The 20,092-nt window shown below is 36.0% G+C and overlaps 2 protein-coding genes across 2 annotated transcripts; both read left to right on the top strand.

Moving 5' to 3' along the window:
• The first annotated feature begins 1,112 nt into the window (after nucleotides 1-1,112).
• On the top strand, nucleotides 1,113-12,114 carry LOC113402765 (Kv channel-interacting protein 4-like). The gene is made up of 5 exons (XM_026643077.2): nucleotides 1,113-1,244; nucleotides 7,250-7,319; nucleotides 10,906-10,976; nucleotides 11,446-11,658; nucleotides 11,955-12,114. The coding sequence occupies exons 1-5, from the start codon at nucleotides 1,224-1,226 to the stop codon at nucleotides 12,063-12,065; spliced, it is 486 nt and encodes a 161-aa protein (XP_026498862.2). The 5' UTR covers nucleotides 1,113-1,223; the 3' UTR covers nucleotides 12,066-12,114.
• An 893-nt stretch (nucleotides 12,115-13,007) lies between these two features.
• LOC135194515 (uncharacterized) lies at nucleotides 13,008-15,471 on the top strand. Its single transcript, XM_064220061.1, has 4 exons — nucleotides 13,008-13,062; nucleotides 13,255-13,582; nucleotides 13,908-13,971; nucleotides 15,098-15,471. The coding sequence occupies exons 1-4, from the start codon at nucleotides 13,008-13,010 to the stop codon at nucleotides 15,152-15,154; spliced, it is 504 nt and encodes a 167-aa protein (XP_064076131.1). The 3' UTR covers nucleotides 15,155-15,471.
• The last annotated feature ends 4,621 nt before the right edge of the window (nucleotides 15,472-20,092 follow it).

Below are 20,092 nucleotides of genomic sequence, written 5' to 3'. Positions count from 1 at the left end.
ATTAAATTATTTTCATTAACAGATTTGTATATTTTTACCGAACAGGAGGTTGTAAAACTAACTAAGAAATTTAGTTATATTAAATCATAGAATTAAATAAATGCGATAGGTATTTTTGGTGTGAGGTATTTCTATAAACTTCGCGTTTGTTCAAAGGATTTTTAAGAAGAATCGAAACTTATGACAGGTTTTATTTTGATTTCATTTCATTGTAAACTGCAAGTCACTCGTCTGCATTTGGCGCATAATATATAAAACCTTATTTAAATGATTTTTTTAATTCAGTTAGAATTGGAATTTGTCGATAACAATTTACTTTCATTTTGTTTACGTTTTTCATTATTTTCTTATACATCCGCGGTACTGCTCTCTAAACGGTCAGTAAGTTTTTCCGCTCTCTAAAATTAATTCTTTGTTAAATCGTAACAATTTAGGAAATTGCAATCAAGAATCCTTATTAATTTTCTGCACATATACGGCTGGAGGACTTCAAAATGAGACCATAACCAACTTTTTATGTGAAGCTATCATCCCATAATTACTGGGACAAAATTACCTTACGCTATTAATATATAAGATTATGTAAATAAGGATACTTTGGAATTTCACATTTTTATTGTGGATTGTGATTGTAAAACGAGAGGATACATTGTAATTTCTGTTGGAAGAAATGAAAAAATATAGGCCTTGTTGAAAATATTTATGTTCGTATTTACTGAAGCTGTTTTCATTATATATCAATATGTCTGTTGAGCCGAGATGGCCCAGTGGTTAGAACGCGTGCATCTTAACCGATGATTTCGGGTTCAAACCCAGGCAAGTACCACTGAATTTTCATGTGCTTAATTTGTGTTTATAATTAATCTCGTGCCCGGCGGTGAAGGAAAACGTCGTGACGAAACCTTCATGTGTCTAATTTCAACAAAATTCTGCCACATGTGTATTCCATCAACTCGCATTGGAGCAGCGTTGTGGAATGTGCTAAAACCTTCTCCTCAAAGGGAGAGGAGGCCTTAGCCCAGCAGTGGGAAATTTACGGGCTGCAAATGTAAATGTAAAATGTCTGTTAGTAAGATTTGTTGTAAAAGTATAATTCGTGTCTCGCAGATGAGGACTTTGAAGAAACCGTTTCCAATGTCTGGTGTCCGGGGTCGCGGTACCGTCCCGAGCCGCCCGAGGCCCTCGCCAGGGCGTCTCACTTCACACAGCACGAGATTAAATTGATGTATCGAGGATTTAAACAGGTAAGATGTTTTTTTTTAACATGAGATTTAAACTTAGGGCAAATAATATGAAATATTCCTTAAAGATACTAGAATTATTTTAATTAATTAAAATATTGATTTGGTGGTAGGGCTTTGTGCAAACCCTACTGGGTAGGTACCACCCACACATCAGACATTCTACCGCCAAACAACAGTACTCAGTATTGTTGTGTTCCGGTTTTTAGGGTGAGTGACTTAGCACAAGTGATATAACGTCTTAGTTCCCAACATTGGTGGCGCATTGATGATGTAGGTAATGGTCTATGGGCGGTGGTGACCACTTACCATCACGTGGCCCAATTTACTTTATTCCTTTGGCTTAATCTAGAATTCATTTTATCGAAAATATTTTTTTTGTGTTTTTAATTTAACTGAAATGATATTTTAGAAGCAATTAAAAACTAATTGAAATGATGTACAAACCGTTGATTTGAAAACAATTCGCTTTCTAATTGGTTACTAGTGTCGGTTCGGACGGTGCAGCTAACAGCATCGATGTTATGATTCAGCGATCGTTCAATTTGAAATTAAATTCGTTCGAAGCATCTATAACTGATTCATAACACTTTTATTAACTTTATAATAATAAACGCCAACAGCACAATGGTTTAAGTGCTTAGTGATGTAATAAGTCGCTTATATTAGCTTCACTTGCAACTATGTATGTAAGAAGATATTTTTATCTTAATTTGACCCACTTCCCGGTCCTCGATTAGGATGACATTTTGCACACGCTCTGAGTTCTGATGACAATACATGACTAGCTAAGAAACGTCATTACAAATCCAATATTGCGGCCTACCCAAGATGGCGGACTGGCTGTTTGAAATCCACCCCCATGATATCAAATGAAAGGGTCTGCTGTCAGGAATACGAAAAAAATAGTCACATGACTTAAATCCAACATGGCGGACAGGCTATTTGAAATGCACCCCCATGATATGGGTATCAAATAAAAGGGTTTGCTTTTGTAAATTTTAGTGCGTGCTAAAAGCGTGTTTTTTAGTTTTGTAAACTATTTAGTTGTTTTAAGCTTAATAGACGGTTTTTTTATAATGTTTATTTTACCTGGGAGTTAAGTTATCAGATTGACTATGCCATCCCCGTATAATCAAAACGCAATCAAAATCAAAACTTAACTTTTAATTAATATAATACATCAATAAAATCTGTTCTTTTATTTTGATATAAGATGTTATTAAAGACGAACAAATGTACTTATATATTAATAGCGTAATCCGGTTTTTGTTCCAGCGATTATGGGACGATGGCTGCACATAAAAAGTCGGTTATGGTCTCATTTTGAAAAGCTCCAGACGTAGATGTGCAAAAAAAATAAAGAGGATTCTTATTGCAATTTACTAAATACTCAGAACAGAACAGATACTAATGTATACAGAACTAATGTGTACTATTTGACATAAAAAAAATCATTTGAAAAAGTTTTCATCATTTTGGCGCCGAATGTAGATGAAGGACTTACAGGTAACAATGAAATGAAATGAAAACAAAACCTGTCATAGGTCTTGAAATTCCTAAAAAAATCTTTTGAGTAAACGCGTAAAAAAATTAAAAAAGTTTCGCGGGCGAATCACTGATTCTTAATAATAGCTTTGTTTGTTTTGTTGACGGTACCGCGAGCATATTACATATTATTCTATCATAAATGATTTTAATATAAATGGAGGCGTAAATTGGAATAGTTATCCCTTATGGAGCATTGCTACCATTCTTTTTTTTAAAAAGAACAAGAAATAACGTTGTAATTAAAGTAACGTTATAAATTAATATCGTTATAACGTTATAAGTATTCGGATACTATATTTATAAGGTATATATATTAACATATATTCAGCCTGTAAATTTCCCACTGCTGGGCTAAGGCCTCCTCTCCCGTTGAGGAGAAGGTATGGAGCATATTCCACCACGCTGCTCCAATGCGGGTTGGTGGAATACACATGTGGCAGAATTTCGTTGAAATTAGACACATGCAGGTTTCCTCACGATGTTTTCCTTCACCGCCGAGCACGAGATGAATTATAAACACAAATTAAGCACATGAAAACTCAGTAGTGCCTGCCTGGGTTTGAACCCGAAATCATCGGTTAAGATGCACGCGTTCTAACCACTGGGCCATCTCGGCTCACTTTATAAGGTACTGGCTACCCTTTTCGGCTTTGTACAGGTAGATTAAGAGTCTAAATATAACGTTTGTATCGTAATACATTTAAATCTAACTGTTTACGCGACGCCAGTATAGTTCCAAGCCGCCATTATTCCGACATCTTCAAGTCATCGTTATATTTCAGACAATTTCCAGAAAACCTTCATGAATTAAATATCTAAACCGTGGATCACTCCATTAGTGAGAACCGTACGAAAATCTTTTCGTTAGTTTTTGAGTTTATGTTGTACAGAAGGGCAAATAGCAGGTGACTTAGTTTTATATTTACGAGGAGATACTGATAATTTTGCCAGCGTTTTCGAACCGATACGACTTGGGAACCTTCAAGAAAAAAGCGTACACATTATTTCAAGATTCACCTGCGAACCCCCTGGTTTTGCAGACGTATGTCACAGTGGTCAATTTTCATCAGGTCCTCAGAAGCTCCTGCTCATTTGCCACCTATGCCATACAAAAAAAATATGGTACAAAATTATTTTAAAGATTTTCACTTTTAAGCTCACGATAGCGTCATAGTTTACAAACAGCACATTTAAAGTAAAAGTCTGTTACTGTCCCACGACTGGGCTGAGCTTATCTAGCCATTCAACTTGCGGATTGTTGGAACAGTACAGATCAAACACAAATTAAAAAATGTACTTAATAAATAACTAATATTAACACGCGCTGCTGGCGGCAGTGCCGACATCGACCTCAAAAAAATTGTCGGCGTGTGTACCGTTTTTGAATTTTCTTTCTTTCCGTAAGTCCTAAACAATAATAGCTGTATCAAGCTGTATCAAATTTTGAAGTCGGTTTAATTTTTTTATAAATTATTTTTATTTTTTGGGATACTGATTAAAAATTAATAGGTTACGTATTCATGCTTTTCTGGATACTCCCCTAAGGGGTGAAATACACACCAATGTGGTATACAAAGATGTCTTCAATTAACGTAATATTTTAAGTTAATCTGTAAATATATTCAACTTCAACGCGAGCAAAGACGCGGGCAACAGATAATCTGACATATGTTGACTTCCTCTCGATGTTTTGCTCCATCGCAAACGAGATGAATATCAAGCACGTAGATATTTTTAGAAGAACCGGCAAGAAACTCAGTAGTTACTCTTTTCCGACTTCCTCTTATATACTTTATTTATGTACAATAAAACAATTCATAAGCGAATAGTACGTTAAGGCGGAGTTTAACGCTAAGCTCTTATAATCTCGTCTTACCCGCTCACAACATCAACTTAGAAACTTAACTCAGCCAAGCTTATTAACCTTTAACTTAAGATTAGTTAAAAGGTTTATTCGTTTTTTGTTTGAGCAATATTTGTCGTTAATATTGAGCCATTTCTTTATAATTAGGAACTGAGACAGCTGAGTGGTTTGAACCCAGAAACTTCGCGATCTGAGGCCTTATATAAGATTTTTTTTATGGCTTTGGTTGGCGGACGAGCATACGGGCCACCTGATGGTAAGTGGTCACCACCGCCCATAGACAAAGGCGCTGTAAGAAATATTAACCATTCCTTACATCACCTATGCGCCACCAACCTTGGGAACTAAGATGTTATGTCCCTTGTGCCTGTGATTACATCGGCTCACTCACCCTTCTAACCTGAACACAACAATACAGAGTACTGTTATTTAGCGGTAGAATATCTGATGAGTGGGTGGTACCTACCCAGACGGGCTTACACAAAGCCCTACCACCAAGTATTGAGATATTGAGAAGGTTAATTATAGAAACGTAACAAAGAAGACAACTATTCTATTCGGTTTTAAAATATTACGCGAATGTTGATTTAACATCAAACAATGTATTGTCTCCAGTAACGAGTTCCTATCTATACTTCTAAAATACCAAGTCCTGACTGACTGATTCATCATCGCCGAGCGTAAACTAGTAAAGTTAGGGCGTAACTATTAATGAAATTTGGTGAGTAGGATTGTTTTATGGAGTCGACATCCACTAAGGAAGTTAATTTGGAAATTATACCCGTAAGGGGGTGAAATAGGGGTTGAAATTTTATATGAAAGTCCGTCATTTATTAGGTTGGAAACATAAAACTTTATTTTTGGGCTAATGATTAAAAATGAGTTGATACGTATTTAAGCTTTTCCGAATATTCTACCCTAAGGGGTGAAATACGGTATGTATTTCACCCATTAGGGTATACAAGAAGGTCTTAAATTAACGTAATATTTTAAGTTAATCTGTAAATATATTCAACTTCAACGCGAGCAAAGACGCGGGTAACAGCTAGTAGAATATATAGTATTTCATTGATTTTCAATATTTTTTGTTCAAAAATCCTTTCATAAAGCTTGTCAATAAGAGATTATTGAAGGCAATAAGGCGGCCATTGTCAATGGTGCTTGAACACAATTTCAGTTGAATTATAAAATACTAGCTGCCCGCGCCGACTTCGGGCACAACATTTTCATGTGATCATTTTGATAGAATCATAACGAGAAGATTGTGTTGCCAAGGTTTCGACTCCGTAAACTCAATAAATCCTTCTTGGGGTAACGCTAAATTCCGCATATATGCTTAAGGTAACAAAGGTAAAAAACAGACAGGCATTACTTCACACGAGATTATATCTTTACTAATATTATAAAGGCGAAAGTTTGTATGTTTGTATGTATGTAACTCTTTTACGCAAGGATTAGTGAATTGATTTTAATGAAACTTTGCAATAAACTAATAAAATAAATAGCTTAAACATCAGAATAACAAATATAAAAGTATTGTGTAAAACGCAAGCGAAGCGACACCGGCGAAAACTAGTGAATGATATAAAAGCGGCCAAGTGCGAGTCGGCCTCGCCCATTAAGGGTTCCGTAGCAGCAAGTAACATAATATAAAAGTTCTTGTAGTTCGTTGTAACTTTGATCGATGTTTTAATAATAGTGTATTTTTTTTAAATTAAGTTATTGATAAATAAATATTATAATTAGGTACCCAAATGATGGGATTTAGATCTAACTTTATGCGAGCCCATATAGGCTTGTGACAGCTAAACAAGCTAGTAGGCATCTACTCGTATTACGGTTTTATTATTAGAAAATAATGGTTCACGGCTTATGCATAAGGATGTTTATGATATTTTTTTTTGTTTGAGTTGTTTGAATGCAAGGTAAATTGCGGTTTACTATTTATGACGTATTAAACCAATTTTCGGTGGTAGTTTGCACAGTAATGTACATCACATATTTTTTTTAGTTTTATCGGAAGAAGAAATTATAGGGGGGGGTGGGGATCTTGTAAAACATTTTACCACTTTGAAAGTGTCTCTCACGAAAACTATTCAGCTTAGAAAAAAATGATATTAGAAACCTCAATATCATTTTTGAAGACCTATCCATAGACCCCATCCCCCAAGTAACCCACATGTATGGTTAGATGAATTTTTTTTGAGTTTCTTTTCTATGTATGGAGAACCTCAAAATGTTTTTTTTAATTCTATTTTTGTGTGAAAATCTTAATGCGGTTCACAGAATAAATCTACTTACCAAGTTTCAACATAATCATATATATACTCATTTCAAGACGTTCTTATAGTTTCGGAAAAATGTGGGACTCCCATACTAAATACGCCATTTTTTGCCACATACTGTTGTTAACCTAGTCAATGGTAAGGAACCTTTTATGCGCGAGTCCGACTCGTACTTGGTTGGTTTTGTTTATAAATTATAATTAGCGTTAGAATATGTAATGAATACCCAGACGGAGTTTCTGAAAACCCAACCACCAAGTTCATCAAGAATAATTACAATAATTTGTACAAGAAACTTTTGTTTTCAGGAGTGTCCGACGGGCGTGGTGGATGAAGAAGCCTTCAAGAACATCTTCTCCCAGTTCTTTCCTCTGGGAGGTAAGAATGACTCTTTAATGCCGAAGTTAAATTAAATCAAATCTTATTCATGAATATGATTTATAAGTCTATAGTCCATTGCAATGGCAGGACAAGTAAATTTAAGCAAATCTTTGGTACACTTACTTGCAAATGTGTTACACTTTTTGGAAGAGGCCGAGAAGATAAATTCCGCATGCAGGTTTCCTAACGATGTTTATCTTCATTATAAACTCAACTCAGTTAAGATTCACGATTTAGGAAACGATTTTATGTTTTAAAATAGGTAGGCAAACGGTTATGTGTACCGGTAATGTGTGTGTAGAGATTGGTGCACTAATTTTACACTGGCTCACCCTTCAAACCGGAACACAAAAATTCACAGACGCTTGCACAAAGCCGTACCAACAAGCAAATATACATAACAGAGGTTTTATTGAGTCGGGGGTTATTTCAATTCAAGTTATAACATTACATAGTATAAAACAAAGTCGCTTACCGCTGTCTGTCCCTATGTATGCTTAGATCTTTAATATTACACAACGGATTTCGATGCGGTTTACTTTTTAATAGATAGATTGATTCAAGAGGAAGTACATGCACAATATAGTAGAGAAACACTGACAAATTTAGAGGTTTCTGAAATGATGTAATTAAACACATTTTTTTCGCTTACATTGCAATCGCTGGCTGAACCCTACGAGATAGATCAAAATAATGTGTCGCAGTATTATACATCTTAAAGAGGTCTACAAAATTGGTGTACGTCTATCTCTTAGGGATAGCCCACAACAACCTTTTTTATCCTATACTTTTAACGAGAAATAATGGCTTATTTTTGAAGCTATTTTAAGCAATACAGCATTAATCCTCATCCAATTAAGTACCTTAAATACATTGTGAATTTAATATACATAGATGAATATGACCCTTTACAGCATGTAATTTAAATTAATATTTTCGAAGATATTACAGATTTAAAGCGCAGTGACATAGCGGTTTGTATTGTCTAATGACTGAAAAACTGTGAACGTTGTAAGACATTCTGTAGTATATTTAGTATCAGCATTGCGCCCGTGCGGAGTCAGGGCGGGTCGCTAGTATTTTATTATAAAAAAGTTTTAAAATAAAAAAATCAAAGAGCCTTTTCAACGATCCTCGCGCATTAACTAGTTTAAAATAAACTTCAACTTCCGAATAAACTAAAACACATCTGTTCCAAGCGTTTGCAATGTTAATTTCATTTCGAAATTAAAACTTTAATCGTTGCTAATAAGAGCTATTTTCGTTTAAAATGTTAATATCAGTTTGGCTGTTCATAAAATCGAATTCAAAATGTACTTTATTCAAGTAGGCTCATAAAAACACTTTTGAATGATCATGTTACAGTGTTGAATTAACCGGTTCCGAAAGTAGATTCTACCGCGAAGAACCGGCATGAAGCTCAGTAGTTGCTCTTTTCCGCCAATTTAATTACAGACTATGCCAGTATCCTGTCTAGAAAATAAAAAAAAATTTAGTCCACGCTTTTTTAGCTTTTACATTAACAGTCTATAAATTTCCCACTGCTGGGCTAAGACCTCCTCTCCCTTTGAGAAGGTTTTGGAGCATATTCCACCAAGCTGCTCCAATGCGGGTTGGTGGAATACACATGTGGCAGAATTTCGTTGAAATTAGAGACATGCCGGTTTCCTCTCGATGTTTTCCTTCACAGCCGAGCACGAGATGAATTATAAACACAAATTAAGCACATGAAAGTTCAGTGGTGCTTGCCTGGGTTTGAACCCGAAATTATCGGTTAAGATGCACGCGTTCTAACCACTGGGCCATCTGGGCTCTTTTGTTTCTCTTCTGTTTAATATCTTGTATTGGGTAATATGCCATATTTATAAATGTTATTTTGATATGTGCTTTAGATTTTTTAATAGGCCAAGATATAAATAACTTTGGTGTTTATAATATCTCGCTTAACTTATTTTGCTGACTTTAGAATATATTTATGAACTATTAAAATTCTGCCGCATCGCTTACGCGGGCTGTACTTTGCATTCTATTATAATATTTTAGATAAAGCAACGACGAGATCTTCGCATAATATCGAATATCTTACCCCTTCGAGGGTGAATTTTTATTTTTGTTTAGCATAATGATTATAGTCGCAATATTTTTTATTTACATACGATACAAATATGGAATGGACTACAAAATCAAAATATACTTTATTCGAGCGAGGTCTTATAATCGTCGTTTTAAGAAAAAAAAATTGTGATAATATAAGTTAGACTAGACCAAGATTTGGAACGACCTGCCTGGGTCTGTTTTTCCTGATAAATTGAACTCTGGAACCTTTAAGAGTAGAGTGAACAGGTTTTTTTGGATGGGCATCATCTTCACTTTCCATCAGGTGAGATGGAAGACAAACGCCTATTCCATTATAACAGAATAAAAAAAAAAAAATGTTACTTGGAGGTACAACTTTCTGTAAGCCCGTCTTAGGTACCATCCACTCATCAGATATTCTACCGCTAAACAGCAGTAATCAGTATTGTTGTGTTCCCGTTTCAAGGGTGAGTGAGCCTGTGTAACTACAGGCACAAGGGATATCTCAGTTCCCATGGTTAGTAGCGGTGACCACTTACCATCAGATTTCGCATTTGCGTATCCACCTACCTATATCTTAAATATGAACAAGGTACCATACAGAGCAACGAAATTCATGAAAATAATAATATCCGTCACGTAAGAAGGTATTTTTTAACGGACGTTTCAGGATCAAATTGTATATAAAGTACCGCAATCCCGTAATTCTCACGAGAACAGCCGACTCTCGGAACTCCTTATTAATATTTTTAAAAAATGAATGAAAACTTTTATTTAAATCCTCTAAAAAGAAGCAAATAAAATATTCCTTTAAAATTTGTACTATCAACTTATAACCTCATCAGTCATCATACACAATTTATATGATCATAAAAGCTTGTCGCGAGGTTTGCGTAAGTACCTATAAGTATTTAATTAAACCTAAATTTATCTTAACCGTATGATTTTGGGTTCAAACCCAGAGCAAGCACCACTGAATTTTCATGTGCTCGGCGGTGAAGGAAAACATCGTGAGGAAACCTGCATGTGTCTAATTTCAACGAAATTCTGCCAGATGTGTATTCCACCAACCCGCATTGGAGCAGCTAGAATATGGAGGAATATGCTCCATACCTTCTCCTCAAAGGGAAAGGAGGCATTAACCCAGCAGTGGGAAATTTACAGGCTGCGAATGTAATGTAATGTAAAAATTAAAAATAACTTAAACTTAGAAGATTAAGTTACTCAATTGAATAGGTACTAGTCTATTTACTTGTGTAAATAAATTAGTACCTAAAATGAGACCATAGCCGATTTTCATGTGCAGCGCCCACAGTCACTTGGACAAAAATCGGCTTATGCTATTAATATATAAGATATATTATAGATTATATATAAGTTATACCATAGATAGAGAGCGCTGCAATTCTCTTACAAAGTTAGAGTTGTGTAGAACTTAACCAAGAAAGCAAGAAGTGTGCGTGTGTGTGTGTATTTAAAGAAATACAAAGAGTTTAATTGATTACAGACGCCACACAATACGCCCACTTCGTGTTCAACACGGTCAAACACAAGCAGACAGGGAAACTAAACTTCGAGGTGAGTACATTTCTCACATCATTAACCATTTGAAGCAATCTTAGAATCACACAGTGCTCACAGACAGAAATTGGCACGCGCGCCTATAACAGTACAAGTTTTACAAAGTTGTTGTTAAACGCACGGTAGCACATTAAATGTTTACAAATAATATTTTTGGCTCACGAATATAAATTGGTTGAACTTCTTATTTGAAAAAGTGGTAATATTATTCGAACAACAAAAGATTAAAAGTGACAGCCTTTAAATATCCCGACGCTGTGCTATTGGGGATTATTTCACCACGCTGCTCCAATTCGTGTTGGTAGTTTCGCATGTGAATTTCAAATATTCGCACATTTCCTAGTGAAGTTTTCCTTTACTGCCGAGTAAGAGATTAATGTAAATACAAAAGAAAATCACATCTCATCGGGGTTTGCCTAGAGGTCTAAAAGAGTCATTCTGTTCCAATAGCTAATCTTCGTTTCAGGAGTTCCTCGACACTCTCTCCCGTGTCGCACGCGGTTCTCGTCAGGAGAAGCTCTCGTGGGTTTTCGCTTTATACGACGTGGATGGGGATGGCCGTATCTCCCGCAGTGAGATGCTGGCTGTCGTGCGAGCGGTCTATGAGCTGCTGGGTCGGGCTGCGGCTCCTCCCATCCACAAGGCGGCTGCTGAAGATCATGTGGATAGGATCTTTCATGTGAGTCCTTGGTGCTGGTATTACACATTTATTGTTCTAGATCACGCTGTTATTTAATTTAGATACAGTTTTTGAGTTGTTTTATAACTAAAAATGATGCCAGCTAGATTCAGCATGGGTCACTTGGGATAATAGAATATTTGAAATGGATATTACTCGTGTTGTTCGAGGTTATGAGCTGGAGGGCGAGGTCGATTTTTTCTCGTTTATCCTCACAAAATTCTTCCGGGGAGGTACTGTTACATTAAAAAATATTTTTATAATTTTAATTAATACTTGTGGGTGTGCTGTTCCAGCTGATGGACACAAACGCGGATGGCGTGGTGACGCCGGATGAGCTGGCGCGGTGGATGACTCGCGACCCCGCGCTGCTGCGCTCGCTGGACACGCTGGACACCGTCTTGTGATCGCGGGAGGAGCGCGACGTGTGCGAGTCGGGCGCCCGCCGCGCTCTCGCCGCCCGTCAGTATTCTCCTCTTGTTCTTGTCTTACCGTGGAGTGAATCTTCACTCCAGGCGACATTTCCCTCTCTTTCTCTCTGTTTTATATAAATTTTAACTTCTTTGTTATTAGATTTTAAATTAACATGGTTATTTCTATTACTAACAGTATTTAAAACGGGATATTTAACATGTTTTTTATTTTTATTTGGTGGAGCTCGATATTTCGACATTATCTACGAATGTCTTGTTCACGAGACTGTAAGACTGACGAAATATCGAGCTCCACCAAATAAAAATAAAAAACATGGTAAATATCCCGTTTTAAATACTATTCTTTGTTATTGTTTTAATTCATACAAGATTTTTAATAACAATGTTGTGATTATAAGCTTTATTTTCCAATGAACCTTAAAAATCAGTGAAGTATCGTCAGCAAACAACACAATATCACAAATCAAAGAAATATATACTAAAAATGGAAAAGAACCTAAAATTTATCCTTGTGGAACACCCAATCTATTTGATATAGTTACTTATATAGTTATCTATTTGAGCTTATATATAAGTGTTTAGTGTTCTACACAATCAAATGCTTTAGACAAATCACAGAATACTCCAATAGCATTTTGTGATTTTTCCTATGCTGCGTAAATATGTTTTATGTAAGCCAGTCGCTGCCTCGTTGGTCTAGTGGCTAGATCTAAGGCCGCTGATTCCGAGGATTTAAGTACAAACCCAAGCTCCGGTTGACAAAAAGTTATAGGGCTTTTCTATCAAAAAAAATCACTAACAGCTATGAGTCTGGCGGTTGAAAGTGTTACACTCCCGTTCCTCGGATAGCACGTAATATTGTTGGTTCTGCACCTGAACTCTGTCCCATTGGATTATGAGAGAGAGAAAATAGAGATGGCACCTGTTTTTGTAAATATACTTGTGCACGATAAAGTGTCCTGCGTAGGGGGTTGGTTTCCCTTGATATTGGACGTCGTAACCGAAAATAGTCAGGACGATATCATAGAGTCAGAACATACCCATCCTCCCTGCATGCACACGAGTTAATGTGATGTATCTCAACGATTAACTAAATAAATCACTTAGAAACTCTACCGTTGCGATGTATGGGTATTAATGAATATCTTCTACGTATTTCCAGTTCCCGTCGACACGGACACGCTCGGGACCCGATCGACCATCCTAGACGACAGATCATCGACGAAAACCTTTGACAAATCCAGAACGACATCGAGCACATCGATAAACACATCAAAAACGGACCGGGACAGCGTCGCCGACTCCAAGCCGCACCCCGCCAAGTGCAGCGGGCGCGTGGTGGCGAGCGTGCGCGCGCTGCCGCGTTCCGAGCCCGTGCCCACATCCCCACGTGCCGCATCCCCCCGCCACGCCTCGCCTCGCCACGCTTCGCCCCGCCACGCACGCTCATCCGGCACGCCACCCCCGCCGCCGCCGAGGAACATAAGGAGGTAAGCCTAAATGTCCAGTCCAGTCCAGTCCAACAGTTCAACTGCTTCTGCCTCATTTCTATTAAAGGAGACTGCCTGGAGTAAGATCTTATAAGCAGATGCTCAACCGAGTCCTCGAACCGTTCGGACGTGAATTTAATACCCATAAAATAAAAGGTCTAATAAAATCATATAAATGGTGTTAAATGTTATTTATATATATTATAAGTGAACAGTAAAAGTTTTAGTGTAAAGGTTTTGTATTTTGTACATTTAAATAAAAGCTTGTTTTATTTTTACTTTGAATTTATTTATAATATGTAAGATATCTGATTGAATGTTTCAGACAAGACTCGTCAGCCAGTTCATCACAGAGCCCGCCACCTGTTCCGGTGCGGATGGCGATGACTGTAAGTTATAAATCAAGTATCAATATACATACAATGAAACGAAATTCACCGAAGAATGCCGAATATTGCACGATTACACTCGAATCTCTGACTGTTCATGCTTAATTAGTTTTCATATATTGTTTACTTGGGGGTAAGGCTTTGTGCAAGCTCGTCTGGGTAGGTACCGACCACTCAGATATTCTACCCCAAAACAGCAATACTCTGTATTTCCATGGTTGGTCACGCATTGGCGACTTACGGTATGGTTAATATTTCTTTTTATTAGCTTTTCGGTGAAGGTTTTAGTACATAATATTGTTTTATTTTTTTACCTTAAAAGGTAATGCATTTAGCAATAAGAACTTTGTAACTTAGCATAATTATTACTTTAACAGTGTAATTACCACTGGTGAATCTTAATAAATAAATAAATAAATAAATAAATAACTAGCTGCGCTTGGCAGTCTCACACGTAGTTAGACTATTGAAGTGACAGGTGTGAATCTCATGATCTTTTGGTATGTCTTGGGTATATTATATTAACATTGGTATATTAACATCTAATTTTTGCACGTAAATCGTATGCGTAATGCGTTCTATGAAATTATGCCTTATTATATTTCCGTTCTGTCTTACGTCATTGGCCTTGCGGCTTATGAAGCTACGTGATTCTGCGATCTTTTTGAATTTTTTGGCAGTTTGATTTATGGATCAGTCTAACGTAATGGAAAATCGTTCATGAAGTTTCCCTCGAGAAATTAGTAGCCGCTGAAGTTTTACATTTCCTGTCAAGTAAAGCCATCTGATCGTATTGGATTCCTGATCTATCGGCTTATGAGAAGGGATAGCGTCTGTTTTTCATACAAACTTGTGCACAGTAATATTACTTGCACAGTTAGGTTATGGTAAACACATTTTCGTCACTGTGTCTGTTTCTGTGAGTCACAAGCATAGCACAGCATGGGAGGTGTCGCGAATGTGTTATATCAACATGATCATAGTCTTTCTGGTTCTTGATTGACGGTGATTCGATTTCTGAAGACGGCCATAACAATAGTTTAAGTATACATAACTCGGTACCAGGGCCACTAAAATGTCCGCCGTTAACCCATTCGTAACACTAATATGAGTATAATATTCGCAGGTGACGGATAACACGGCGAGGAAGGCGAAGAGAAAAACCAATAAGACGCCTCGATGAGATGTCGTTTAGTGCTTTGGATGCTGGGAACAAAAATCTTATGCTTGATTATTAAGTACTTAAAAATATCTAGATATTAAACCGATTTAATTAACATTCAATTACAAATTGTATAAACTTAAACTTAAGTGTTAGGGGCGTTTAGATAAACAGTGCTGTCTTCTTCTTTCGAATGTTAAATCGATTATGTCAGAAAGAGACGTCAGTGTTTAAAGCGTGGATATAAAAATGGGCTCGTTTGAGTTTCGTTTGAACATATTTTCGTAATTATTCCCTTTTTGTTCGTAAACTATCCATCAGAAGTTTCGTTTAATGTTTCAGTACTAACATGATCATATCTATACTAATATATAAAGCGGAAGAGTTTGTTTGTTTGTTTGTTTAAACGCGCTAATCTCAGGAACTACTGGTCCGATTTGAAAAATTCTTTTTTTGTTGAATAGTCCAATTATAGAGGAAGGCTTTAGGCTATATAATATTACGCTGCGACCAATAGGAGCGCAGCGACAGTGAGAAATGTTGCAAAAACGGGGAAAATTATTCACATTTATGGACTTTCGATGCGTGCGCAGCATAAACGTTTTAAGTTACTCAAAAAATGTGTATGACAGATATATTCCTCTTTTAATAATAAAAAAAAGTCCGTGACACTATATGTCTATTTGTTAAGAGTGTGCTAGCAGGCGGGGCGCGGCGGCGGCTGAGGGGGAGGCGGGTCAGCCCCGCCGCCGCGCTCGCCACTCTCACCCGCGGGTGTAGTTCTGCGAAGTAGCAATGCACATAACGACTTAAAAAAATTAACATTCTTAATAGTTAAATTATTTATCAAAATTAGGTTTTGTTATCAGCTTATTTGCTCATTATTTTTTATCGTTTAAAATCGGTTACATTTAAATCATAATATGCTGTAGTTTTAACTTACGATATAAGATAAAATTTCAATGAACATTCCTTCGTACTTTGCAAGTAAACAATTCAAACGTTTCACGGTATAAATAAGGTATAAAAATTACATTACACACGTAAAAAAGTTCAAAATGGCGAGCGATACTTTCACCGATGCAGATTAATCATCACTGAGAAAATAAATTATGCAAATAAGCAAATAGGTGAATATCGTTTAAAATGACTACACAAATAAATTAGTAGTTCAATATTTCAAGTAATTTCTATTACGTTCAAGCATATTCAACACGGTTGTACTATAATCACCTTATGAAATAATAACACCAAATGAGAAACAATCTAAACTTCTTATTGTTCGGTTTGTTTATCTTATTACGTTTAAGTTAATATTGTTTGTTTTCAACCGACTTCAAAAAGGAGGAGGTTATCAATTCGTCTGTATTTTTTTTTTTTTATATGTCTGTTACCTCATAACTTTTCACTGGATTTTGATAAAATTTTTTTGTTTGAAAGATAGTGCTTCCCGTGGGGCCCCATTTTAATTTTATCCTGTTACGATGATGGTATCCTTATGAAAACGATATAAGTCTTAAATGTGCATTATGTATGTGCGCGATAAATAGGTGAATAACTCAGAATTGTGCCAACCAATTTTAATGATTCTTTTTTTATTATAAAGGATATACTTCAAGGGTACTATGGTGAAAGTTTGGTAAGGTTCTGAGCATAGGATCCATGACAAAGTAACGGTACGGAAGGGAACGGAACAATTCTAAGGAGCACGTTAGCGATACTCGGCCGAATCTTTTAGAAACAAAAATTTTGACAAAAAAAAACCGACTTCAAAAGAGAAAAAAAATAATATGCTCTAAAAAGTAAAAAATAATTGCTTATGATTCTACAACTTAATAATCAAGTAACTTATTCTACTTACCAATATGTAGGTACGTTCTGTGTTTCCACGCAAGGAGATAAGTATGTACCTACCCACTTTAAATCTAACTTAACACAAACCTATGAATAACAAACAATATTTTTTAGATTTATACTATGTAAAATGAAATTAAAAATATTTAGACTATTTAAAAGTCAGCAAAGTTATTACGATAATATATTATAGTTAAAATTATTGTTATTTTTGGAGGCGGTGTCAGCCAAGGTAGGTTTGTAAATATATGATATACTCCAAATTTGTAAATCTGGTCTATCGATAAATACACTTCTTCTTGATGTTTTTTTAAACCCTATACGTACATAGTGGTCCTATATAATGACAGAAAATTGGAATAAAAATTGAGTGTTTAAGCAAACATGTCTACCGTCAGGTATTACAATTCATGAACTTTTCTCCTAATCCAAGACAAAGAAAAGTAATTCAGATTTACTATTACATTTCCTGTTGAACGTTTTGTTTGTTTTGGCAAATTTTGTTTGTGATTTATTTATTTACAATTGACTTTTTCTTTTGTCTTACATCCAGATGTCGATACACCTGCATCGAATTGTTAACAAAAAAAATATTCGCAATCGTACACTATTGTACAATATTTCTTTTATGTTTAAGAAAAGGGTTGTCATAATTGACCGTATAACAATAAGCAATAAAAACACAGATGTTGGTAATTTATTTAGACAAACTTTACCGGTAATTTTAAGAGGAACTAGAGCAGACATTGTAAGGTCTTGCCTTAAAAGTTCACCGTTATGGAAATTTGTCCATACCTTAAAACTATCTACGAATATGAGAGCACATTTGGGGGGAGGAAGTACAAATTTTCCTTCAAAGTTACTTTTAATAGGAGATGGAAAAGTACCTCATTCTGAAAATAAAATTGAAATTGATCGCGATTTAGGAGAAAAAGTGACTAGCATAGAGGATTTAATATCAAAAGTTTACCCTAATATCGTCGAAATAGAAAATAAAGATTACCAATGGATGTGTCAAAGGGCAATATTGGCGGCGAGAAATAGTAGCGTTGACGAAATTAACGACCTAATTTTAACCAAACTTCCAGGCGATATAACTACCTACACATCTATTGATAATGTAATGGATCAAGAAGATGCTGTCCATTACCCACAAGAGTTTCTCAATTCTTTAAACCCGAGCGGCCTTCCACCACATTCCCTGAAGTTAAAAATAGGTGCTGCGATAATTTTACTCAGAAATCTTAAACCACCAAATTTATGTAACGGGACCCGCCTTCAAGTAAAATTCCTTCGCAATAACTTGATCGTTGCAACAGTTTTGACTGGTCCGGCAGTTGGTCAAACAGTGCTTATACCTCGCATCCCAATGATTCCAAATGATTTACCTTTTAATTTTAAAAGAATTCAATTTCCCATTAAGTTATCTTTTGCCGTAACCATTAATAAATCACAGGGCCAAACATTTAAACACGTAGGAATCGATTTACGTCAAGACTGCTTTTCACACGGCCAACTATATGTCGCGTTGTCAAGATCGGGTTGCGGGCAAAATCAGTATGTTCTTCTACCACAAGAAAATAAAACTAAAAATATAATCTACGCTGAAGTACTGTAAAACATATTATTAAATCTTATTGACGATTATAATAACAAAAACCAACGTGAGCAATCAAACGATAATCATGATAGTGTTTCCGACAACTACGCGAACGAAGTCGCGGGCACAGCTAGTAGAATATAATACTACGGAAACCTTCTGCTTATTTAAACAATATATCTATCTAATATTTTTACTTAACTGCAGAGCGCGATGCAAACCAGACCTGAACAGGTCCGTTACACTTATCTTTGCAAACACATGTCACAGGGTGTGAGAGCGCGGGGTATAGTCACTAACCAATCGCTAAAGTAAAGAAACAGACAGTAAATGTCCCACAACTGGGCTGGGCCTCTTTTTTGAGAAGGTTTGGAGTGGACTCCAACTCGCTGCCCCAATACGTAAACGACGTCTATAAAGCCAATAGTATTGAATATAATATTGGAACAATAATGGAAGAATTCCAATTTTAAAATGACTTATAAACGTACGATAACATGTACATTTAAATCCTAAGCCAAAGAGACGCACGTGTGATGGACGCCTGTAAGTTAGGACTATGATGTCACAAAAGAGATCATGTTCTCGTAAATTCATTCGTGATTACTTCTAGTAAATTCTATTTAAATATAAATGCCATGAACGTCCAGCCTTCCCAGAATAAACTAGCGTACACAATTTCTAATTAAATGGACTACATTTTATCATATTGCAACTTATTGTTGAACTGCAAAACTATTTCGGTACTTACGTAATAACGACACGGCAGGATTTAGGGGTAAGAAAAGTTTGGCCCCTGTTTACAACGATACGTTTGTTGTTTTTTCTTTGGCCATTTTGCTAGAAGGCTTAGATTCATACATTTGATTGCGCAAAATTGACACAAAACCGACTCTGTTGTCTATGACTCGATATGGCCTTTTCTGTCTTCCGCGTAGTGTTTTTTTAAGTAGCCGAAGGCGCGAATCGTAACCCGTAGCACTGAAGGCATAGCTTTTAAATTGTTGATTAACAACTTAATTTTAAGGTTAGAATTACAATAGTTATTTTTGCCAATATCTCAGGAACGGCGGATTTTAGGTTATATTAAATAACCTGACTTTACTTATATTGGCGCATTCGCAGAATTTCTGCTACGGTGGTGTTAATAAGTTAATGCCACTACTTCTTCTTTATATATACATATTTTAGGGGGTCGGTCGTCAATTGTAAGGCAAAAAGAGCCTATAAGGAAGGATTTCCTTGGAGTTCAAGCTACAAGATTTGGCCTTGAAAGAGCAACAGACAGACAGAGTTACTTTCAACCGTAAATGTTTAGAGACACATACCATTAAAGTATACAGACACACGGAAAAAAATCATCCATGTCAGTCCAGCCATTTACGAGGAGTTTAGTGACACACATCTACAGAATACAAATATTATTTTTACGATTCTTGTTTAGGGTGTACTGCGACATGTTTAAATATTAAGTCAGAAAATAAATTGCAATATCATGAACGTAA

This window comes from Vanessa tameamea, chromosome 31 (assembly GCF_037043105.1).
Source record: "Vanessa tameamea isolate UH-Manoa-2023 chromosome 31, ilVanTame1 primary haplotype, whole genome shotgun sequence".
NCBI lineage: Eukaryota > Metazoa > Arthropoda > Insecta > Lepidoptera > Nymphalidae > Vanessa > Vanessa tameamea.
Note: the sequence above shows the minus strand (reverse complement) of the source record. Positions and strands in the feature narration are given on the sequence as shown.

Coding starts and splice junctions, on each gene's coding strand:
- LOC135194515 (XM_064220061.1), top strand. CDS start 13,008: ATGGCACCTGTTTTTGTAAATATACTTGTGCACGATAAAGTGTCCTGC. Junction 13,583..13,907: donor CCGCCGAGGAACATAAGGAG/GTAAGCCTAAAT, acceptor TGAATGTTTCAG/ACAAGACTCGTCAGCCAGTT. Junction 13,972..15,097: donor CGGTGCGGATGGCGATGACT/GTAAGTTATAAA, acceptor TAATATTCGCAG/GTGACGGATAACACGGCGAG.
- LOC113402765 (XM_026643077.2), top strand. CDS start 1,224: ATGTATCGAGGATTTAAACAG. Junction 1,245..7,249: donor TGTATCGAGGATTTAAACAG/GTAAGATGTTTT, acceptor TTTTGTTTTCAG/GAGTGTCCGACGGGCGTGGT. Junction 11,659..11,954: donor ATGTGGATAGGATCTTTCAT/GTGAGTCCTTGG, acceptor GTGCTGTTCCAG/CTGATGGACACAAACGCGGA.